The following is a 25,496-nucleotide window of genomic DNA, read 5'->3' as shown; positions in this document are numbered from 1 at the left end:
CGCCTCCCTTTTCGTTGTACTGTAGTTTACTTCTGTTCGAGTCAGCATGGGACTAGCGAAAGCAAGTGGATTCTCCGTATTGCTGTCTAGATTCGACAGAGCAGCCGCAATGCTGTTGTTACTAGCGTCAGTGTCCAAAACAAAGGTCGATCGTAATTTGGATGGCTCAGAATTGGTGCTCCGTTGAGTCTATGCTTCAGGTCTTCAAAGGAACGCTGACAATTCTCGTTCCAATAGAATCGCTGGTGCTTTTTAGTAAACTCATGTAGGAGCTTCGCTATACCCGCAAAGTCTTTAACAAATTGTCTGTAGTACCTTCAAAAGCCAACAAATGACCGTAGCTCCCTTGTATTAGTGGGTTCAAGCCACTTCGATAGGGCGTTCAGTTTCCCCTCATCTGGTCATATTCCATTCGCTCCAATGTGTTATCAAAGGTAGGCCAATGCTGTTTGAATCATCTTGCATTTCGAGGGCTTCAGTTTCAATCCGGCTGACGCTAGTCTCTCTATGACAATTTTGAGGTGTTGGAGGTGCTCTTCAAGGTTCTGGCTGTAGATGAGGACATCATCAAGAAAGAAGGTCACAAAATCATACAACTCTTCCTTGAACAATTGATTAATGAGGGGCTGGAAACTTGCAGGCGCATTGCACAGTCCGAAGGGTAGCCGCTTGTACTCATAGTGGCCCCCATCTGGCGTTAAGAAGGCTGTTTTTGGACTAGCAGTCTCAGTGGGTGGTACTTGCCAGTAGCCCGCTGCTAGGTCCAAGGAGCTGTAAAATTGGGCCCCTTCCAAGCAATCCAAGAACTGATCAATTAATGGCAATGGAACTGCCTCCTTTTTGGTGATCGCGTTGAGTTTGCGGAAATCTACACAGAAATGTGAAGTGCCATCCTTCTTTTCCACTAAGACCACTGGAGCACTCTAATCAGTTTTTGACGCTTGGATGATGTCCAAATCGAGCATCTGTTGCACTTGTTCTTAATCTCTGCCAGCTTAGCCGGGGTGGTCTTGTAAGCCCGTAGCTTGGTTGGCGCGTTGTCGCTGGTGTCAATGTTCTGCTCAACTGGGTTGGTCAGACACAACTCATTGTCATCCTTTGCAAAATTGGCTCTAAAATTGTAGACAATCTATTCCTCTCTTTCTTTCTGTTGGTTGTTGGCCCCCTTTGCGTTCTCAAGAAGTGCCTTCGTGATTTAGTCTACGTCAGCGTTGAATTGAGGATCTTCGCTGATTTTGGAGAGCACTGCAGGGGCTCCCTTTATTGAATCTTCCTTCAAAACTCCTTCAAGTGATTGGTCAGGGATGATCCATAATCTAATCTCAGAAACGCCAAATATTCTGATGATGAAATCGTGTACGATCTCCATGTTTAATCCAAGGAGCTTCAGGTCCTTCTCATCAATTCTGAGCTCCATTGTGTGGTATCGTTCGGCTTTGGTTCGAAGGTTCGAAAACAATTGCCAAAGATCTGTGTACAGTACCTTTTCTCCTTGCTAAAACCAGGGGTTAATGTAATAACATGTATTGAACCCCTTGTTCCAATGAAAACTGGCCCCTGATCGTTTTCCGAATAATTTGAAACGGAGTCTAAGTGCGTTTTCATTTTCTGCTAAATTTTTCTCTGTTTTGGGCGAATTGGGCATCAGTTTCACCATTGGCATTCTGCGGCGTGGTTCAGAAACATAATCACGGTTTTCATGCGCCAACCGATTGGGGGTGGGACTCTCGAATTCGTAAAATTGCTCTAGGAGCCAGTAAATGTCTTCTGGCTCCTCTCAGTTCTTTGGCCATGCAATTTTCATAACTTTGGCGATTAGGGCACCCGCATCGATCTTCACACATGTTTCTGCATGGTTTTCTATGACTATTTTCCCATGGCCTCTGCCATCACACGAGTAAATTGCAGGAATGGCCAGTAATGACTTCTTGGGCCAATTCATTTCCGAGACGAGAAAGTTTCCTTGAGACATGTTTACCCCGCTCTCCGAGATCTCAATCTCCACAGATGGTCTCCCATAGGGCGCTATTTCTATTGCGTTTAGACATCTGGCTGTCAAGAATCCCCCTTCGAAGCCGCTCATCTCACTTGGCCCGTGGTCGATAGTGCTGGCAATCACTTCCGTCTTGAATACACAATCGAATGCCACAGCACTCGCTTCAGTAGTACCGGTGAATAATCGACCCGTGTGGAAGTCGATCGAACATTGATTGGGCTTAAGGAAAGCTGTGCCAAGAATGATGTCCACTAGCAGCATCGGGGCTACCAGAAAGCCTGCATCGAACCCAAACTTGCCGCCCATGCAAACTGGCAAGGTCTTTTTACCCAGGAGTCGGATCTGCTTGCCCTCCGCATGGTACACTGTACCGTCATACTTCTGTAGTGGCAGGGGGTACTGTTCTGCTATCTCCTTGGACATGAGGTTTACCCCACTGCCGGTGTCCACTACAGCTCTTCTTTCAGCTCCACCAATATCGGCTTTCACTAGTATCGACGGGCCGCTACTTTCTCCCACTGACGTTGCTTTCGAGGATCCGGGTCATTTTAGGACAAAAACGGGTGACACATCGCTGGCCGCAGCAGTCCTGGGTGGATTATGTTCTCGCCCCGTTCGATCCTCGTTTAAATGCTCCTTCATATTTGGGCAGTTTCGAGAATAGTGCCCTTTCTCATGGCTCGCATAGCATTCAATGTCTTGGTTTGCCCTTTCGCTCCTTTCTGGTCGCTGAGGTCTCACTGCCTGGACACATTCTTCATGACCTGCATCATTTCCTCCTGCATCTTAAGGGACTGCACAAGCGATGATTGAATCGAACCTAGAGCAATACTGTTTCCCAATTTTGTGCCCTCAACGTCCACATATCGTACACCAACACCACGGCGGCGGTACCTCTGAGCTTCAACCTTGGTCACTGCTTCTAGATTTAGTGCTCTCTTGTATGCTGCATTCAGCGTTGCGGGTTCCTCCCGCAGTAGGTGCCCCCTCACGTCTGTGTCCACCAATCCTTCTATGAAGGTCTCTTTCGCAGCCAAGTCCCTTGCATCTGCCGCTAGAGCAGCACTGGCCGATTCACTAACTTTCCTCACTCGTCAGTAGAAGTCCACAATCTTTTCAGACTCCCCTTGTTGCAGACTCTTGAATTTTGCCCTGGCCGTCCTAAGGTTTGGGTAGTCTCCGATCCTGTTCCTCAACTCATTAAGTTGAATCTGGAGTGTTGGTGCTGGGTGTCCTGCATCCTGTTGCAGGAACTGCGCCGGGAGTATGTAGTACTCGTCAATTGCATGATCATTCAAGCATGTTAGCAGAATTCCTCTTGACGGAGCGTCATTCCAACCGTTTGCTGGACAGATAGCATGGAAGTGTCTCGCCCAACGGTCGAAAGAGTTGAAGAACTTCGACGGGAACTTGCTGGGTACTTGGGCGTGGGGGCCTCCTGGGTGGACGATTTGGGCTTGGACGATTTGGTGGAACTTCGATCAACTACGAATGGAGACAATCAACGGAGCCAGAAATCAGCAAGATCATTGGGTCAGTAGTAAAATAAAAACAAAACTTAAAAGACAATTGTAGACTTAAAAAAATATGTTTTGTTCATATATGTTGGTGATTTAATCTTCTTTTAACTTATTCCCTTAGTCAAGCGAATAGCGCTTGACTCAGTCAAATTTTTTTGTTATAAACATTTGAGGCTATGCAACAATTATTTAGTCCTAAATTGCGTCTATTATTCAATCCTACATCAACTTTTTTCAAATTCTCTGCAATATGAATTTTGAACAGATTGAAAATGTGAATTGAAAAAAAACTGCGAATTTTAAACAACAAATTGCGAAAGTCTAATTATTGAAGAACAAAATTTTGATGAGCAGTGTAACAAAAAGCGTACATGAATAGTATACTCTTTCGCCCCATAATTTTTTGAAAAGCTTTTTAAAAATGAATTGTTGCTCAACGCAAAAAATTAGCAACGCAATTATTAAAAATTTTGGCAGAACTTTCCTTTTATCTTAAATATTTTATTTATTGTAGTAGCTAATTCAGTAAAAAAATGTCTTGCCTAGCAATGAAACACCTGCAAGTGGACCCCTTGACTTATATTGCAATTCATCTCGCAATGGAAAGTGAATTAACATTTCTTCTAAAGTGCTGTCATTTGGAGTTTTTGGCATAACATTTATTCATAATTACATATAACAGACTGGTGATTTTTCTTTCCATTTTCGTTTTTTCAGTTTTATTTATACTCAAGTTTTAATTATTTTACATATTTTTCAGGTTGCTGTTTTTTGGCATGTGTTAGACAAATGTTGCTGTTTTTGAAAATTTGAGAGCTCGAAACGGGAAACAGATTTCAACTCTTAATAAACAGTAACGCATATATGGTCTGCTGTTGACTACATAGCCAGCTTAAGTCTAATAAAAGCCGCTTAAAATAGTTGAATCTTAAATAGTTGCAACATGCAAAACTCTGTAAATGATTAGTTTTAGGCAGACATTAAAAGAACTTGAAATAATTTTTCACAATTTTGTGGCGTACTTCGAAGAAAAAATCAACTTCAGTTACCTAATGAAGACTAAAAACGAATTATCGCAGCTTCATTTTTTTAGTATTACTTTCACTCTGTTTGAATCGTCAGTCAAAACTGAATAGCCCAAATGCAAACGATTTGTTTGGCGTAAAAATTGACAAAGCATATGAACAACGTCTGACACGAAACCTCGGTTGAATATCATAGAGACAAATTTTAATTCAATTGCTGACCTGTCTTAGAGCAAATTGAAAAGTTTTCCCCACTAAAAGCTTCTAACTACGTTAATTGAATAAAAGTATGCAAATGGAAAACATATTGTCCGAAATGTTTTTGAAACTTCAGAAACTAGAAAAACTTTGCCTTTTTTTACTGATGTCGGGTGAAAAAATCCGAAATCAAGTTTTTGGCCATAAGAACTTGTCCAAACAAATAATTGAAACTTAAAAAATGAAATATTTTTATGCAGTTGAAATTCGTTTCTACATAAGTTTCCTGGCAACAATTTACTGCTATCAAGAAACGCGTTTACAGCTCGCTGTAGAATTAATTCAAGGAACAATTTTTGACGAAAAAGATGCTGCATCTTTTGAAAAGTTTTCATTTTTTAAAAAAAAAATTAAGCAGATTTTCAAAATGTATCGACTTTCGAAATTTCTGATTCTGGCATAACTATCTGTTAAAATTCATTTAACAAAAAAAAACATTCCAAATAATGTGAGGAAGTAGAGCAATAGTTAACATCTTTAAAACAAAATTCAAATCATTCTAGGTACTTTTGCATTATAAGGGACAGTTTTGCCACTCGGAGGTCTTTTTTGAAGAAATCAGTTTACATTCAACGTGAACAAAAATTATTGAATGCTTTTCCCTGATAAATAATGAGCAAAACATTTATTATCACCACCTATGAAAAACGCATTTGCATTAATTTTATCGGATGACCTCAAATACAACGTTGGAAAAAGTTAAAGTTTTGGATGCGAATTTTTATGAAAACCTCTTCCTGAATTTATCCCAATCACTTCACATCTAATTCTTTCCATAAATTTTTTCTTATCTAATAGAGATCTGATAAAAATCTTATTTTCAGTTAATATGTCTATCTAGGTTATTTGTTCTCAACTGAATACTTATGAAAAGTGACAAACATTCAAAAAATTTTAAATCTCAATAGTACCTCAGGAAAATCAAAAAAACTGAAATCGTCTCTTGATCAATCGATTTAGTTTTTCAAGGACTTAATGATAACTCAATTATATCTCTCTTCATACATATCCGTCGGTCAAAATTGGCTTAACAAAAGGTGTGGGCTGGTTTGAGGTTTTTAACCCCTTTTTCAACGATGATTGCAACAATAAAACTTTTTCAATTGCTGCCTTGTATTTAAACAAATTGGAAAATTTTTACTCTTTAAAATTTTCCTTCTAATAGATGTGTACAAATAAAATCATATTGTCCAAAATCTTTTGGAAAATTAAGAAAGTAGAACAAACATTGAGTTTTTTAATGACGTCGGGTGAACAAATCGGAAATCAAGTTTTGGCACAAGAAAACTCACAACAAAACTACAAAATTTTAAAAACTACTAATAAAAAGATAAACAAAAAGTAAAAAAGGGTCAGTATTGTGAGTTCGCATATGATTCTGCGAATCGTTGTATGCCAGACAATTTAACGAAATTTAAAAAATTGAAATATTTTTAAGCAGATGAGAATCGTATCTACAAAAGTTTTCTGTAAAGAAAATACTATTACCAAAGAAACGCGTTTACAGGTCGCCGTAGAATTAATCCACAGAAAATATTTTTTGACGAAAAAGATGCTTCATCTTTCGCAAAATGCTTTTCAAATAATTTCAGCAGCAAGATGACCACGGAAAAAAATAATTTTCAAGTAAGCGTCGCCGTCAATTTAACAAATACAACTGTTATCATTGATCAATTGCAAAAAACGCCTACTTCTAAATAAAAGGGTAGTTTGCGTAATCACAGAGCAAACAAATTGCGTCAGATAAACCGACATTGTTTTTTTTGAAGTTCTCAACGTAAAACCAAATCTTCAAAATGTGCTTACTTTCGAAATTTGAGTTTCTCACATAACTAACTGTTAAAGTTCACATAGCCAATTTAATTTTTTTCAAATAATATGAGGAAGTAGAGCAATAATAAAGATTTTTACAAACTTGAAATCTTTTGAGGTACATTTGCGTTATAAGAGCCACTGATTTGTCAATTTTTTATGAAAAACTCTGTTTGCAATTAACCGGAATAAAAGCAAATCGAATGCACTGTCCTGATAAATATTGAGCAAAATATTTATTGGCTTTACCTTTGCATTAATTTTATCGGATGACTACAAATATAACGCTGGAAAATGTCAACGTTTTGGATCAGAAATTTTATGAAAACCTTCCTGATTTTATCCGACCCAATTCTCATCTAATTCATTCCTTAAACTTTCTCCTATCTAATACAGATCTGATAATTGTTTTTTAGTTAATAGGTCTATCTAGCTTATTTGTTCACAACTGAAGACTTATGAAAAGTGAAAACATTTAAAATTTTAATCTAAATAGTACTTCAAGAAAATAAAAAAAAGAAACCGTCTCTTGAACAATCGATTGAATTTTTCAAAGGCCTAATGATAACACATTTATATCTCTCTTCATACATATCCGTCGGCCAAAATTGGCTTATCAAAAGCTGTGCGCTGGTTTGAGGTTCCTAACCCCCCTTTTAAAGGGGGTTGGAACACTAAAATTTGAAACCCTTTGCATAAATAACAAGGAGGCTCAGTAATGTGCGTTCGCACATAAGGTTCCGACACCGCATATCCACAAGTTTTGCTTAATTGTTGACCAAATGATGAAGATATAGAAAACTTTCAAAAATTCTCCCATTTTGAACAAAAACAATTGGTGTATGAATATAAAAAATTGTCTCTAGCTCTAATCACATGTTAAAGTAAATAATTCCGCGCTAGTGGGCCAATGATACTTGTGATTATTAAGACTACGAGACAAGACAAACAAAAACTCAATAAACAACAAGCATTTACATCCAAAACTCCATGTCTATTGTTTTGAAGACATAAATAATTGCGAGTCAAAAAAAAAAGTTTCAAATAGAACCTACATTGATTAAAATAGCTTGTTTTGTGCTAGAAAAAACATGGGACCAATCTTTGATGAGAGGTAGGAAGCAGAGAAAAAGGCACAAAAAAGACCAATTTCCAAAAAAAAAACGTTCGTCTTCTCGGAAACATATAATTCAATGAAACCCATTAGATATCAATTGAAATTTTGAACAGATTTATTTTCATTCGCACTATTAAATAAAGACATTTAGACCTGTCAATTTCTGGAATATATGGTACGTCTACAAATATAAACGTCAAATTCAGACGAAAAATAAAAATTTCTGTTAAGTTTTTCAATACAATGGTGACGAAGCCGTTGAAGCCATATTCTAATCAGTCAAAATTAAGATATAGTCAATTGAGTTTTCTTCAAAACCCAATAGGGAGATATCTGACAGCCGAACAATGAGACGGGGTAACGCGCTTTAAAAAAAAAGAAAAACGGAGACGTTTAAAAATACAATCAATTTAAATTTTCTTTCGAAAACTATTGATTCCAAAGGCATCAAAGAATTAGATAGCAAATGAAACCACTGAATAGGATTTCTATTTCCCAAAAAGGCATTGGGATTTGCCGTTAACCAGTGTGTGTCATACATCTACAAAAACAACGATAAAAATCCAGACAAAAATCAAAACAATTATTTTGCAAAGAAACTGGTATTGAAGGCGTAAAACAATAAGCATTGCACTAAAAACCTTATATTTGTCCAATTGTGCAATTCGCAAAAACTAATAATTCGATATTACATTTGTAGGTAAGGAGAAAAGATAACATATAGACAAAAAGTTCAATTTTGAAAAATATCTTTATATATCTTCTCAAACATTTGATTCCAAAGTCATGAAGAACTTTAGCTATCAAATGAAATCAGCAAAAAGTTTTTCTAAAGCAAACCGTAATGAGCTGCAATTACGCAGTACGTCTCATTCGACTTCAGAAAGAATGACAAACAAAGACGAAAGTCAAACAACAATGTATTCATTTGCAAAAAAACAGGTATCGAGGCGGTTAAAACAATAAGCGATGCAGCAAAAAAGCCATATGTTCAATTGTGCATTTCTTCATCAACAGTAAGTTCATAAAAAGCCTGTATTTATTCAGAATAGGTAACATGTCGGCAAAATAAACAAAATAAACAGCGAAACGTGAAACTGAAAAAAACATCTCTATACTTTTTTAAAACATTTGATTTGCAAGTCACGTAAAACTTTAGCAATCAACCATAATCAATACATAGGTTCCTTTTCTTATCCATAAGAAGAAACTAAGACCTGTAATTATCCACAATTTTTCAAATGACTACAAAAAGAACAACAAATAACGACAAAAAAAATTCTTCTAGAAGACAGACTCTGATCAGTTAAAACAATAATCTATTCGCCGACAAACCCATCCGTTAAAATGTGCCTTTCTCTAAAATGCTCAGAATACGATACTTGAACTGTCAATAAAGTGATAAGAGCGTTAAAAGATACTGAATGACGGGAAAATGTCAAAGAATTATAAAAATTTGTACGAAAACTTGTAGTATCAAAGCAGAAAAACGATTACCTAAAAAGCAAAGTCGCATTAAGTGTTAGTTTTTGATCAATTAGAGACCGGATGTGACCTGTGTTTGCTGACCTTTAGCTAGAAGTTGACCAAGAAAAGCGATGGAATTCGCAAAGCTCAAAAATTCATTGTTCATTTTTTAAAAAAAACTGGTTTTTAAAAGTCAAAACCAGCATAAGCATTTGACTAAAAAGCGAAATAGGTTTGTTTGAAACTCTCTAGGAAAGAAATCAGTTGGACCTGTTATTAGTACTTTTTGATATTAATTGTTTTTTTCAGTAATTAACGTAAGAAATGGGGAAACGCAAATATTTTTTAAAAATTCATCGACTGATTGCAATCAGTTTTCTGGACTTTAAGAAACAACGATTAGACCATAACTAGCTTAGTTATTGCCGCTTGTCTATTAAGAACACTTTATTGTTCAGAACATTATGGATATGGATTATTTGACAAAAAGTAAATGTATCAAACATAAATCATGCAATTTGCTTAATTAAAGAGTTAAAATAGCGAATTATCGGCAAACGTTTAATTCAAGTACACCCTGAAAGGATCCGCAATTAAAACTAGCGTTTCTCTGAGTCACAACAATTCGTGTCAGCAATTGATAGGTTGTATTAATACCTTAAATTTAAACAAATTGGATTACAAAAGCCTATTTCGAAACATTTTTGATGAAAAAAGGCTGAAATTTGACAAATTTAGCAAAAACTTTAGCCAGAAAATTGAACCAACCAGTTGAAGAACACTTGTGTATTTAGAGGTTAGACAAACAACACTATTGTTACCAATTTTAACATTTTTTTAGCAAAATTGGAAAAAAGTTTGCATAAAAATACGGAAAATTTGAACCGAAACAACGAAAATCAGTCAAATGTTCACAAAATTTTATACCTCGATAATTTTGTGGAATAAACGACATTCAGGGAACCTTATAGTTGTATTTTTACTAAATTCAATGATATTGTTATTATCATTTTTATCTATTTTTAGCAAAATTGAGGAAAATTTCTGTCAAAAATAGGGAAAATGTGAACAAAACAACGGATTTCTGTCTACTATTCACAAAACTTTAAAACATTATAGCTCTCTCCAAAAAACGAAAATAAAAAAAAATCTTTTTAATTTTTAATTCTACGCTGGACCAGCTTTTTAATGATACCGCTCACATTTCTCTGCGATGAATATACCGATCGGCGAAAATTGACTGAACAAAAAAAAACCCGTTTGAGTATATAGTTCCGATATAGAACAATAATCGGCTTTTTAGAGGCTGTGACAGATTTTGATTTGAATGACGCTTACTCAAATATTAATTTCATGAATCAACCGGTACTACATATTACTTAAGCGTAATTAAAACTTTTTCTTCAAAAATTGAAAAGATCGATTGAGTTTGCTTTGCGGACAATGACCATGAATTATAATTTCAGCTAATTACTTTTACCATATTAATTTATGTCAAAGAAATACACCATAACTTATCTAAAGTTCATGATATACTTAAAGTTTCGTTTTAAGGAAAACTATAAATATTTAAACTTTTTATTTGTAGAAATTTATAAAATAGCACCATATATGTCAGAGTTTAAGCATTGAATAGAGCATTCAATTTACAAAAGTTTTAAAAAAACATATAAAAGCTTAAGTAAAAGTAACTTAATGAGCTGTTTATCAGTTCCGTTAAGCACAGAGCAATAGTAACATAGTAATTTATCCCACTTGGGTAAAATTAGGGTTGATATTTGTCAGCGTATTTTTAATCTCCTGGAGATCGTTAAAATCGAAATGATCACGAAAAAACGCAAAATGGCAAATTTTGCGGCAATAATTCATTTCGATCATTCAGTTCTGATTTGCCTAATTCAGAGATGATTCAGTACTGAATTATTTCTGCGTATCTATTTGATGAAATATGTGCTGACAGCGCTGATATGATGTCAAAATTCAGCGCATTTCAGCTCAATGCTTCCATTACGTTTCGAAAAAACCCTCCACCCGGTTTGTTAAGTTGTTTATTATTTACCAATTATTCTCTGATTTCAAAACTACATACTATGTTACCGAATTAATACGGAAAACGTCCGAATCTTTCAGCAGTTTAATACATCAAAGCTGTGTGTTGTAAGTGGGCGTGGGCGCTTTGGGGCGAGGTACTTCCGACAGCTGCGGCAGCAACATGACTCATCTTGAAAGCCGACAAACTTTTCGAGTACCAGTCGTCGGGGGTTGTCGGAACGACTCCGGCTGCGCCCGTCAAGTCGGGTCCCATTGGGTGCGGATGGCCCGGGTGGCCCATGGGGTTAAGCATGGAACTGGCGGGGGCAATTCCAAGTGGGTTTCCGGGTAGGGAGAAGGGGGAAGTCATAGAACCCGGGTTGTAGATGGTTGACACGGGGGCACCGGTTGCGGACATTGAGTACCTGTGATCAAAAAAAGATAATCAGTTATAATAAATTACTTAAATTAACAATTTGACTACTATTATCTCAAAATTGAATAGCTTAGATAATGGCAACAATGTCAAATGAAATTTAGATTGTTAAAATTCAAAAATTTAACTGAAATTTCCAAAATGAACGAAAATAATGAAAACAGTCTTCTGGTAATATTTTTTTTTGCTTTCAATATTTACAGTTTTATTGAGCTCTAAGTTTCATTGGCTTAATTTACGCAAGCATCACTCAATTTCTGATGAAAAAAAAATAACTTTAACCAAAATGACACTCAGTAGAGACAAAATTCCTGCAATTTTTTTTAAATCTTGAGCATCAACTGACCTATTTGACATGTTGCACGGACTAGTTGATAGGTGGTTTGTGTTGTTTGTGCTGTTTGTAAGTGGAACTCCGCCCCCTGCTCCACCTACTCCACCCACTGGCGTCGTCTGGGATGTGATCGGGGTCAACATGGGAGGCGGCTGGTACTGGAAGGGTCCTGGCATTGGGTTCCCAGGGAAACCTAAAATAATGAAACTCTGGTTTAAAAATGGGCAGATTATTATTATTATAGTTTTGATTTAAAAAAATAGGCAACTTATTAAACTCTGGTTTAAAAAATGGGTAAATTAATATAAAACTTCAGATTAAAAAATAGGCAAATTATTAATAAACTTATTTTAAAAATGGGCGAATTATTAATAAACTTTGGATTAAAAGATTGGCAAATTATTAATAAAGCTTATTTTCAAATTTATTAATTACAAAAATTAGTCTCGAAATTTCTTACCTGCAGTTCTGGCTACAGCGGCTGTGTTTGTGGCCTGTTGATAAATATTCCTCATCATCTGGTTGCAGGGACCTGCAGGCCCAAATGGGGTGCCCCCCACTCCCACCCCCACCCCAACCACCGAGGGGGGACTCACGAAGGCTGCTTTGGTTAATTGTTTCTCTTGTTTTCTGTATTTGGCACGTCTGTTTTGAAACCATACCTGGAATATCAAGAAAAAATGAGAACGAAAATCAATAGAAAATTGGTATGAATGAGTAAAAATTTGAGGAATAAATTTGAGGAAAAAATAGTGGAAAATAATAGGAAGGAATTTAGGGTAACCATAAATTTAGCGAACAATAAATTTAAAATAATTACTCGCGAGATATTCAATATACATCGAACTAATGTTTGCCTAATATGCTCCCTAATTTTTTGTTTTAAAAATTATGATAAAATTTGATCAAAATTTTAAAAATTTTGCGAAAAATAAGCAAATCGAAAAACTTAGGTATAATAAATGCAGACAAAAACATTGATTTCTAGACAAATACAATTCCTAATAAAATTTTACATGAAAATCAAAGTCAAATACAATCTCTAGTCAAATAATTTGCTATCAGTGATAGCAAAATATTTGACTGCAATTTATCAAAGATTTAGCCTGCATTTAAACCTAATTTTTCACAGCTTTGAAGGAGAAATTGGTTATAAATTATCAAAACAAGTTTCATAATGGACAGGATACCACAAAACGTTGACTGATATCTTTTTACTGAAAGGTATTCTCATAAACTTCTCATCTCATACGGCAAAAAAAATTCCATTGAAGCCGTTCTTCTTTTTCTTTGATTGACATCCTAATTTAATTCATCCTAAATTACATGCCACTATATTACATAACTAGAGACGGTTTTAACTTGTGGTTATTATAACTATTTCCTTTGTTATCGGCAATATAATTATTTCACTCAATTTGTAAAAGCGGCAATTTGTTAATGAACATGAAAAGTTTATGTGAATGAATTTTGGAATAAGACCAATAAAAAAAAATTGGGAAAATAAAATTGACGTTGAAAAATATGTAAGAATTAATTATGATCTGAAGTATATACATAATACCAAGACACTGCAACCCCCCCCCCTTAGATTACGGACCTTCAAAAATGTGAAAATGATAATTTTACACCTTCATAATTGTAATTGTATAAATAAATTTCAATTGCAATGGAATTTTCCATTTCTCACTATTTTATTCAAATCAATATACACATGATAAGGAAAGCGAACGTTTTCATCACAAAGGGAAAAGGAAACAAAGCCGAAAATAAGATTTTTCAAATAAAAATTGCTAAAATATTCACATCACCACGTGAAATCAACACTCGAAGTTTCAAGTTAGCGAAAAAACTTTGATAAAACAGAAAATGTCCGTTTCGTCGCGAGATGAAAATCCAATTTGTTCACGTACGTTGGGAACTGTTTTAAAGACTAACAGCGAAGTTAATGAAACGATATGAGAATTTGTACTTTTTATACTTGATTCTGCCTTAGTATCTTACTATATTAATGATCGCCTGCAGAGAGACAAGAGACAAGTAGAACTGCAAAACAAGATTTTCAGAACGGGTTAAATCAGCTATAAAATATCTCACTTTTTCCCACCTTTCTATTCGGGAAAAACCCTCGTGGCTATTAAAAGACTCAAAAAATAGAACGCTCATATTTATGGAGACGCTTCAATCTAATTGAAGTCATAATTGGTTTTCTAGTTTATTTCTCACTTAACAAATAATATCAAAAATTAATTATTCAAATTAAAAAAACTATACCTGTATTTGATTAAATCTGTGCGTCATGACCAGATAATTTAATTTCCTCAGAAAAGATTTTTTTTGCCAAATCAAAAAAAGGTTCACCCAAAATTTTCCTAAAACAATCACTTGTCCATTATTTGACTAACCGATTACAATGTTTTTTTTTTTCATTAAAAATTCCTGTTCAAGTACTAAGTTTTTTTAAAATTTATCTAATGTATTTAATTAAAAAATTATGATGCTTTGCGATACTCCTTAACTATTACTTATAGAAATCTCTTACTAGTTCAATTTTTCAAGCCAATAATGAAAAAAAATATTATATCCCTCTTTTATTAAATAAATTTTTTATAACAATTAACAGATATCACTCAGGCGTTATTTCTGTGCACATTATTGTGCTTTTGCTCATACTATTGTTTACCTTATTAGAACTCTCACTCTAATCATGAAGAAATTTGAAATCTTTTTCCAAAAAAAATAACGAAAATCGTGGCGATATTAATTCTTTTCACAATTTTTCCTTATTTTTATCCCTGCTCACTGCTAAATGTGGACATTTAGGAACACTAATAGCCAGTAATGCATTCCATAGTAACCGCCTGTCATGTCCAATTAACGACTACCCAATTAGACCCATTCAAACAACCCTCACCCCCGCTGGAATGGGAATGAATAAACAACCCCTCTCAAATCACTACGCACCAATACCCCCACCCCCGCCTCTCTCTCCTACCCACCCCACTACCCCCTGAACAAACCCCAACCCACCCCTGAATTAGCCCCGATCCAGTCTTTTGTACTGCGTAACGCGTTAATGCACTCACGGCTTGGCCAGTGTCGAAATTTTGGGGAACTTTTTAAGGAAAACAAATGGAGGAAGAAAATTGTTAAGGAAAAATTACTGGAGGAAAAATGCCCCCCAAATGGGCAAATTTTATCAGTTGACATTTCCAGCTGAGCAGCGTCAATGTCAAGTTTGCCCGAAAATATTCTTGATAAAAATTCAAGAAAAATTAAGGAAAAATTGGAGCGGAATAATTACTATTATCTATAATATCTATAATTGCAATGAAAAATAATTTACAGATAAGACTAAATTATTTTGAGTTTACTATGACTGAAACATTTACAGATATTAGGAGAAGTGCAGTGTTCTTTTTTTTACTAAAATTTTCTGTGAAATATTTTGTAAGTTGACACTATTAGCGTTCATAATTTTTTTTTGAGAATTTTTCTTGAAGTGGTGTAAAATGTTTCGCTGGATCTGATTTTTAATCATAGTTATAACAAAATTTCCTGAAATTTCCAGAAATAACTCCCCAAAAATTGAACTTCCTCAAATTTGCGGGAAAGCCCTGGTTATGATATCTGTTCGAAATCTGTTCAAAAGTGAACTTAAGATTTCATCACCCTTGAGAGTTGAATAAAATGAAGCGGCATTTAAAGTCAGACATCTGCTATCTTACATAGATACAAAAAGATAGATAGATAACTTGAATTGCTCAATTTACCCAACAAAAGACTAACTTGCAAACGATTCAAAAGCTGAAAAGGAAAGTTTTAACAAAAGTTGCAAAAATTATTTTACTGATAAAATAACTGAACAATTTTGGGCGTTGGAATTCGGGCGCGCCTGGAACTTTTGACATTTAAGGCAGGGCAAATTTTTGGCCGATTTGCAAATTTTGCAAATCTTTTGTCCTTTTATTTCAAATTGTCAAAATGTTGTAAAATGTGATATGATTGATGAATTAAATCGATTGATTTATTGTTAAGAGGGTAATAGATAAAGTGCTTTTCCAGTATTTAAAATGTGACGTCATAGATTGTTTTTCGGTACCTTGAAAAATTTTCTCTTTCGCCCGTTAGATCAAAAAACATTTGAGATCATTTCTTCTAAGATATTTCAGAAAAGTTTTTTTTAATGTGAAATTTTTGGCGCACCATTTTTGCTGCTGATATTTTATATCTTAAAAAACTTACTTCAATAACGAATGGAGAAAAATGTCCAATCAAAGATTGAGTTAAAATGACCTAACTTAACTAACATCTACCGATAACAAATTTATGAGAAAATTGAAATTCTAGCCGTTTATTTGAATATTACATAGAAAAAAACATGACCTCAATTGAAAAAAAGACATAGCAATAATGGTTGGCTACCTAATGAGACAGGTAAGCGGTTATAATAAATTGTTTTTTATAATAAATAAAAAATATCTTTAAAAAATTATTTCAGTAAACCAATGTGTGCTGACATGAATGAGAGCTGAAGTAATTATTTCACATGTTTTAAAGACAATATTTTTGATGACGACTTTGTTACAAATTTGTCATATTGTCTTTCATATAAATATTCACCACGATCGGACCAAGAAGAGATTCATTAAAATCGGTAACGTGACAATTTACCCATTTCAAATTTACCCAATGCCTTTATACAGAATGCCATTATACCCTATGTCATTTTTCTTTTCGTTCAATAATTTGACCAAAAATTATCAGGATGTTTGAAAGTACTTATGTGGACCAAATAACCCCATATTTGGTTGTGACAGTTTCATATCAACTTCCACGGGCCATTTTTTAATATAGTAAGCTAAATAGCCGTTCTGAAAATGATAGGGTGGGTATGATGACTTTGGGTAAATTGTCCTGACACCATTAAATTCATAGTAATTTATTTGCAACCCTCACCTGTATTCTAGCTTCATTCAGTTTTGTAATTCTGGCGAGTTCTTCTCGAACATAAATATCCGGATAGTGACTCTTGGAAAACGCCGCTTCCAGTTCATTCAACTGGTCCTGGGTAAACGTGGTCCGATGCCGGCGCCTCGCGGGTGTCGGACCTCCCCCGGAACCGAGTCCTCCTCCGCTAGAACCATCTGGCGTCACCGGACCCCCACAACCCCCCGAACTTAACTCACTTTTGATCTTCTGAGGGGAGGAATGCTTGCTGTATGCGTTTTGAACATTTCCAACTAAGTCTCCGAGGGGACCTAAAGTAAACAACAACAAAATAATTAAACAAACTTTAAATAAATAGACAAGGGAACCTTTTATATGACTTTTTTCAATTAAGTACGTTGTGATGAAATTTTTGTCACAAAAATTATTTCTAAAAATTTTGGTTTGAATTTTTTTGTATTATTTAGCTTTTTTGAGAAAAAAAATTATTTTTTTTGTCCCACACGGTACAAAAGACTGCTCAATTTTAAAGGTTAATTTGAAATTTGTTTGAGTTTTCCTTTATATTAATTCAACTCCTCTTTTTTTATAAAGAAATCAAATTTATCTTAAGAATTGTCTGACGAATTTCTGCCTTAAACTGTCTTTAAACTTCGACAAAGTTATAATTTTAGGTAAATTTCTACATTTTGAATTGTGGAATCAATTAAACTGCATTTAAAGTCACCAAGCAAGGAAGGAAAAGTGCTGAATTATGATTTTTTCATTCTTAAAAGCACAGTATTTCAAATGTCCATCAATTTTGATCCATAAGATTTAAAATTTCCCATATGTCCTGAAAATTATCATCAGAAATGTGGACTTTCAGATCAAAGTTTATGGTTTTGAATTTGGGCAGTATTTTGAACTTCCTTTTAAGCGATCCAAATTGCTGTTATAAATTTACATGTTCCATGATAAACGCGTTTTGAAAATACTTCAAAGACTGTAATAGTAGCTCGTTTTAACCACATTTAATCTAACTATGCCTGAAATTGGGTTTTGATTTGGTGTATAAATGAAAACTTATCAATATAGGTATATAGATGGATAACGGTGGAAAAGTTTTCCCTGTGTTTGAACTTTTCCCTACTTTGTGTAACTTATGGTTGCTCTAGTTTACTTAGTTATAACATAGTTATATATTCCTAACCTAGTTTGTCACTGAATGGTTAAATACTTGATTACACTATTTGAAGTTATAAGTTGGTTGTTTCCGTTTATTTTCTGTTTCTATTTTGAACTGCATTTAAACAGTTATCTCCATGGGAGCTTAAGTTATGCTAACCAATTTCATTTATAACTATAGTCTTACGTGCAGATTATTAAAAAAACAGCCAGTTTTGAAGAAATTGCAAATTTCAGCTTGCTTATAACGTGGTTCATGTTATAAAAAAGATAGTCAAGATATATTTTTTTAAAAAATTAAGGGTTCAATACAATTCAAGGGGTTGATCGGGGGGGGGGGGGTCAACAAAAAAATAGAATAGTTAGGGCGTAAGTAGGGGGGGGGGGGGGGGTGGTATGTCAACAGAACAGAATAAAATCATTACTGTTGTTTTTTTAGAAATGTCCACAAATTTTGTTCGAATTTTTGTATAGTATCAAATGTAAAAGACTTTTTATTAAAAAAAAACAATTATGATTACAAAACTGAAGTCAATTTTCACAGTCTCTGATTATGAGATTAGATTATCAAAGTGAGTAGTTATTGTTGGTTATACTTATCAAAAATATTTTGTGATAAATTATTCATGTTGCATGGATTGATCACAACTGTTAATAGTTAGTTAGCAAAACAAAATATTGAACATACTGAATTCGAACGTCTCGTAATCTCTTTCGATCGGTCAATACTTGGTTATATTTAGTTTAGTTATTATTAGTAGTGTTACATATTATTTTATATAGTGCTACCATACATTACTATTCACGCACAATAACCTTCAGTATTTGAAGATTCTCAAAAAAAGTTGGTAACAGATTTCAAATCTAAACAAAGTGCTTTTATAATCAGTCGTTTTGTTTTTGTTTATGCAAAACAACAAAGGGTTTTGTTTATTTATTATCTCAGACAGAAAATTCTAACGCTTTTTGAGAAATTTGTGTAGACTACTTAATAGATTACATAATTCCATTCAACAAAAAAAAACTAAAAGCGCCATTTTGAAATTTTTATCATTGATTGTTTCAGAAGTCTACATTTAACATACAGGAAAATGCTTGACAATAACAGCAGTATCTAAAAAGAAAAAATTTGAAAGCAAAATGTTCGAAAATTGCTAAAATCTAAGTGATTATAAGATGTTTACAAACGGTTTGCAAGCATATTGGAATGCATTTGGAATGCTTTTATTTTGTTATTTGATCTCAATTTGTTATTTGAGCATATTTTTGGCAATTTAGAACGTTATGGTTTTGCAAGGTTTTTTATTCCATTTATATTTTGCTCACAATTTCTGAAAATTCGTATTCATCTTACTCATCCTGCTTTTGTATTTAATTGCCCAACTTTGTGGAACAAAATATATTTGAGAAAAAAATAAATTGTTCACTTTGGATTAAAAAATGTTTTTAAAGAATTTGAAAATTTCTACTTTTCCACTGACGAATTGTTTGTTGTTGATGATTCCTTCATAAGTGTCATAATCACTGCAACAAAGTTTTAAAACGCCTTGTGTAATATCGGGGGGCACTTTTGTAGCTTGATAAAAACAAAAAAAGTAAAACCTTCATGTAAATATAGAAAGTGAACATAAGGAAAGTTTAGAACACACTTAGAAAACCCCATCTGCCGTATTCTACAACGGAATTTTAAACTTTTTTTCATTTTTTTGTCATTCATTTTTTGAAGTAACCCCTTACACCATCATTAGGCCTCGTGAATTGTAGGGTAAAAAAACTCCTGTGCTATTTTTTTTAGTCGTTACAGAAATTCTTTTACCGTCTGCAAAATTTTCAAATAAATTATATATTGTTAAGAAGGAGGAATTTTTCTAATTATTCAATTCTCCTCTTGGTCGATTTTTTTTGTCGTTGAAAGACATATTTGATATAACACACATAGTACAAATAGAATCGCTTTTTCTATTTGTGCGATTAATTGGAAGTATGTGAAACGTGCAAAAGGGGGATATTCTCTGATAGTTTTCAAGTGGGTGATTTTTTTGCCCAATCCGAGAGTGATTTTTTCATATCAAGTCCCACGGGCCATTAAAGGCATGACTATGGCCCGTGAAGCATGACCAAACACAGGTTAATTTCAGTAGGGTTTTTCCGAAACCGTTTTCCGAAACCGAAAGGGTCCACCATTTACGTCTTATATCCCACAGTGCCTAAGAAGCATAGCCATGAATGTGGTTCCACTGTCGCCTTAATTGAGTACCATTTCTTAACTGGTCCTTGATTAAACATAGTTCTATAATTGGCAGTTTTTAAATTCGCAAAGATACAATTATGTAACATCAGGCACTTTTTTGATGGCTTAATAGTATCCAAAACTGGGCTAAAACGTCTTATGAAATTAGAAATCAATTATAAGAAAAAATTCAGATCTCAATGAAAAAAAATCCATCTTTAAAATTCTGAGCATGTTTCTAAATTTTCTGGGAGAGTGGGCAGATAATTTTCCTATGTTACCAAAGGGGGAAATGTTTTGAAAAACTTGACTATATTAATTAATCGGTAATTTTAAGCTATATTTGAATCATAGCAATCGGACAGCTTTGTTATGAATTGTTATGATTTGTCTTTGATTTAGTCAAGATTTAATCAATTTAAACAAGCAAAGACGGTCAGAATTGCCGTTAATCTACTATTGATTCTTGATTCATAGGTATTGCAAACACGTCTTTAAACATTGAGAACAAACAACAAGCGATAAAGTTAGACCAAGGTTGCCAGTTTCAACGCGAGAACAAACTCAAACTATTCTTATGAACATTTTAAACGTTATTAATATTTTACATCTTAAAGGTTTTACTATATTACACTTTAAACGTTTATAATATTTTAAATTTTAAGTTATCAACCGCTGGTTTAGTCTATTACAAATACATATCAATAACACGAGACAAGTCATGTTTTGTATATTTTGAGCAAATCAGGGGCGAGGAGGGGGGGGGGGGGGGGGGTTGGGGTTGGACTACATACAAAATATACATAGCAAAGCCAGATCGCTGCGTTTACGTCAAATTTAGGATTGAATTTTCTCACAATCTATGACGAAAGATAAAATAATATAATATAAAATCATTTTGGTTCACTCCACTTACTAATTGAGGAGTTATTGAAAAAACGTTTTACAGAAACTCAGCTCAATTTTAAAACGTGCTTGCTGGTATACAACATTTGGTCCGTTTTTATACCGTTTCTTTGATAACTGGTTTTTTCTTACTTTTTTTTTCGAAAAAAAATCTAAAAACCTCTCAAAAACTGCTTTTAATTACTTTTTTTTCATTGCTTAAAAACAAAACAAATCTGCTTGGTCTGAACCAGTACTGATATTTTCCTGAAATTCACAAAGTTTTCTGATTCAGCTCTGAATTTCTCTGATTTTTATGACTGGCGTTTTGTGCCAAATTTGTTCTTTAAATATTAAAATTTAGCAAAATTTAAACTCGAATCATTGAACTAAATTAATTTAAAAAACATTTTTTCTCCGTGTTTTTCTCAGCGAAGTGTTGTTGAAAAATCTGTCGTTAGATTAGCAAACAATTATAAAAGAATTTTTCATCACACAGAAGAAATTTACTATACAAATAATTTCTAAAGCATTTTAAATTTTAAAGCATTTGTGTATATTTTTCACGCAAAATTGGAAAATGCTCAAACAAACAATGCTCTATAATGTAAACAAAGATGGTAAACAATAAAAAATTTTCACAAAAACATTTGTTACCATTCACTTCAGTTGCAAATGGTGAAAAAATAATAAGACGCATAGTTGTTTTTTATACATTATCAGACCGTAAATTGCTTAAAAATATTAATAATAGAGACAAAAAAACTAAAAAGATTTCAAAAATTTGAAGTTAGACCGTTCAAGGGTTTTTCCTCTCTTCAAGTCGGATTTTTTCCCATTTTTTCCGAGACAGTCGGGAAATAATCACCATTTTTTCTCCCTTCAAGTAAAAAGAAGAGATGAATTTTAATTTGTATCACTTAATATTGTCTAGACTGTGATAATATATACTCCGCTGTCTGAAAATTATTGCCGGAAATTGTTCATGTTTTTCTCTAGCTAAATGCGCAACTATACCTCTAGTTAAGTAATTTTCATTTAATGCGTTTTTATGTTCAATTAGTTGCATGAATTTAACGGCAAAAATATGGGGATATTAAGTTCAGTATAGTTACGGTGAACAAGCGACATTTTAACTGTATAATAACTAATTGCGATTATAAGGTTTATAAAGTTTACAAAATTTAAATAAGTGAGCATTTGTTGAATAGTTCTGTCATATAACTTTGTTAAGAGTAAATAACTTTATAACAAACCACCATTATTTGTTTATAACTTTTACCTGTCTACTCATTTTACTGCACGATTTTCAATTTCGTTCGTATCATTTGCAATTTATTCGAGAAATCTTACAAAATGAACCCGATTCAAAAAATTGTACTACATTCCCTTATGTCTTTCATAGTTGTTATCAATTTGACTATTATTATTGGAGGGCTATTTTTCGAGTCAAAGCCCAGAAGCGAACTAAATATTGTTGACAATAACCTTGTACAAAAATTGGTCGCTTATGTACCGTTTTGTATTACAGCTATTTACTGCGTTATTTACGAAATAAGCAAACAAAATTCTTCAATTTTTGAGCAATTTTGCGAATTTTACACTTTTTTGGGCTTTCCAATGACAACATTACATTTTGTAAACTTTATTATCAATTTTCTGAAAGATTTGTTTTCCTTACCTTCGAATTTTGTCGTATACTTTCCTGAAGTTTTCGGTGACGCACTTATAGAGTCTCTATTTAAATTTGAAACAATTGTTACAATTTTGAACTTCGCTTTGCTGGTCGGAATTTTGTTTGTTTACAATTGTTTAGTAATTTTCAATCCGCTTACACCAATTTTGGTGTTAATTTTACTTTATGGAATTGGAATTCTCTGCCAGATTTCATTTCTATCCGACGACAAATCTGAAACGCTTAATAACGACCAGTTACAATTCATAACTTCCTTAAGTGTCCAAATTATGATTGTTTGTATTTTATTCATTGTTTTGCATTATGTCGGCAAATATTACGGGGGGATCAAGGGCAAAAAAGGAAAGTTATGTCAGGCGGAAAAAGTACAAGTTCTCGAAAAAAATCGGGAAAGTTTCCTGGCCAGCTCGAAAATGACAGAAATGGAAACTTAGAGACGTCGTCGATCATTGAAAATAAGCAGAGATGTTGGGAAAAATGACTAGTGAAATTTGTCTAATGAATGTTAACTTAAGTTAACTTATTGATCAAATAAAAGGTAAATTTTTATTTCAAACAACTGTTTTAATCTTATTAATCTTTGCTTTATACTCTGATCAAAACAGTTCGTTTTGTATGAGCAGATTTATTAGATTAAATACGTTGTAAATATTGTTAGTTATTTTTTTTGTATTATGTATCAATTCAAATTTTAAAAGAAATTTCCCATTAATTCATGGATTAAATATTCAGTGTAAATATGACTCCCTCTCATTTCGACCCTCTGTCATTTCACCCAAACTTTAACTCTTTGTGTAAAGGGTACAAGTGACATTCAAAACAAGGGATAACTATGAATAGGGCAAATAGTTAAGGAAATAATAACCAGGGTTATATTAACCAGGGTTATATAATAACCAGGGTTTTATTAATAATAAAATTCTCAGGGTTTAGGAGTCAAAAGTTTGCGGGGTGAAATGAAAGAGGGGTGAAAAACTAGAACCTCTAATTAATTATGATCTCTTATATATCAATTCAATTTTCAAAATATTTCTGCAAAAGCGATTATTAAACATTAAAATGGTTGCATAAAAAGTAAATTTTTGCGCCAAAATTTGTCGGAAAGTGGACCCCTATCCAAAAAAAAATAAGGGAGGGGGAGGAGAGGGAGATAAAAGTAATTTAAAGCATCATTGATTTGAATTGAAGCAATGTTTCTGAGGTAAGAACGAATAATTGCAAAATGAAACCAACCTTAAAATATCTTCGTCAACTGAAGTTAGTGATCGAAAAAAATGATGCGTTTTTAACGAAGTTTTCGACATTTTTAAACCCGGAAAATAAAAGCAACCAAGCTATTCGAGCACCAACTAGTAAATACTGGACCCGAATGTACAGATATAAACTGGGAGCTAACAAACCAGTTTAGTAACTAAATAACTCAATCAGATTATACTAACTTAATTTGCGATGTGGATAGCAGCACCAGTTATTCTGGTATTATTAAATTGCGAATAACCCCAGATCAGATTCTGGATACAAAGATTATTAGATTATTGAGATATCTATACCAGCAAATTAGTTTAGTACAAGAACGGGGGGCTCCGGTTAACGGACCCTATACAAAAATGGGGGGTTCGGGTGTTTGAGGGTTTAAGATTTTTCGGACTGTATGACAAATAATATATAGCGTAAAACGGGGCAAAGGGTCATTATAGGTTTGGATGTTTTAGGGTTGTGGTAATACTAAGTGTGTATATGTATGTATGGGTATACTTGGTCGGCCTGGGCACCAATAGTTCAAACCCAAATAAAATTAGAGCCACAAGGCTAATTGAATTACTATATACGTCTCTCTCAAACCAAGACTAAAAAATCTCCGCTCTCTATCTTCTACAGTCAGTCGCTAGCTCCCTTATGAAATTAGTGTACGCTTAAATAAAAATTAAGCAGTTTTTCGAGAAAACATTAATATAATTATACTTACTGCTAATTTCGTTACGAGTCCCGTTCGCAGTCCCAATTTGGCCTGTTGTGCAATTCAAAGGAGGGAAATTAAGAGAACCCCCGTTGGTCGTAGCGGCCGCTTGCATTCCCGTGGCACTATAAAGGGACGTCGCAAATCCAAGTTCGTCAATCATTATTACTAACTATTATTTATAAACAGAACGATATTATCCAAATGGCTGTTATAATAATTACTTTTCTCAGACCTCAAAAAGGTGTTGTTGCAAAGTTTCTTTGATTTTTAGATCAAAACTGGAAAAAAAACTTTTTTTTCGTAAATATATAAATAAGAGTTGTGCTTATTCGCTCAGGGAAATAGTCGACAATGATTTGATTTAAATTCCCTTCTTAGCTCTGTAGGATATAAGCAAGGGAAGTTATGTACGTGTAGAGAGATACGGAGCTGGTTAGGGAGGAAAGAGCTGGGATTTGTGGGGGGAATTATCCATCCAAAAGTAGGGAAGGGGTTGCCTCTCGTCCAATGAAATCACTGATTGAATTAGCATCTCAATTGGGCTCTAATCAAGCCCTATTCACCTGTGATTGCTCTCTGCCCCAAACCCATTATGTTCATCGTCATCGGGCA

At 33.9% G+C, this 25,496-nt stretch overlaps 1 protein-coding gene across 1 annotated transcript; it reads right to left on the bottom strand.

Moving 5' to 3' along the window:
• Positions 1-11,319: 11,319 nt before the first annotated feature.
• LOC142335078 (uncharacterized) lies at positions 11,320-25,212 on the bottom strand. Its single transcript, XM_075383417.1, has 5 exons — positions 24,891-25,212; positions 16,956-17,257; positions 12,457-12,658; positions 12,009-12,189; positions 11,320-11,651 (listed from the first exon to the last, which is right to left on the bottom strand). Exons 1-5 carry the CDS (start codon positions 25,042-25,044, stop codon positions 11,330-11,332), a joined length of 1,161 nt encoding a protein of 386 aa, XP_075239532.1. The 5' UTR covers positions 25,045-25,212; the 3' UTR covers positions 11,320-11,329.
• Between the last annotated feature and the right edge of the window lie 284 nt (positions 25,213-25,496).

This window comes from Convolutriloba macropyga, chromosome 2, assembly GCF_964194025.1.
Source record: "Convolutriloba macropyga chromosome 2, txConMacr16.3, whole genome shotgun sequence".
In the NCBI taxonomy this organism is placed as follows: Eukaryota; Metazoa; Xenacoelomorpha; order Acoela; family Convolutidae; genus Convolutriloba; species Convolutriloba macropyga.
Note: the sequence above shows the minus strand (reverse complement) of the source record. Positions and strands in the feature narration are given on the sequence as shown.

Coding starts and splice junctions, on each gene's coding strand:
- LOC142335078 (XM_075383417.1), bottom strand. CDS start 25,044: ATGATTGACGAACTTGGATTTGCGACGTCCCTTTATAGTGCCACGGGA. Junction 17,258..24,890: donor GACTCGTAACGAAATTAGCA/GTAAGTATAATT, acceptor TGTTTACTTTAG/GTCCCCTCGGAGACTTAGTT. Junction 12,659..16,955: donor TGAATGAAGCTAGAATACAG/GTGAGGGTTGCA, acceptor TTGATATTCCAG/GTATGGTTTCAAAACAGACG.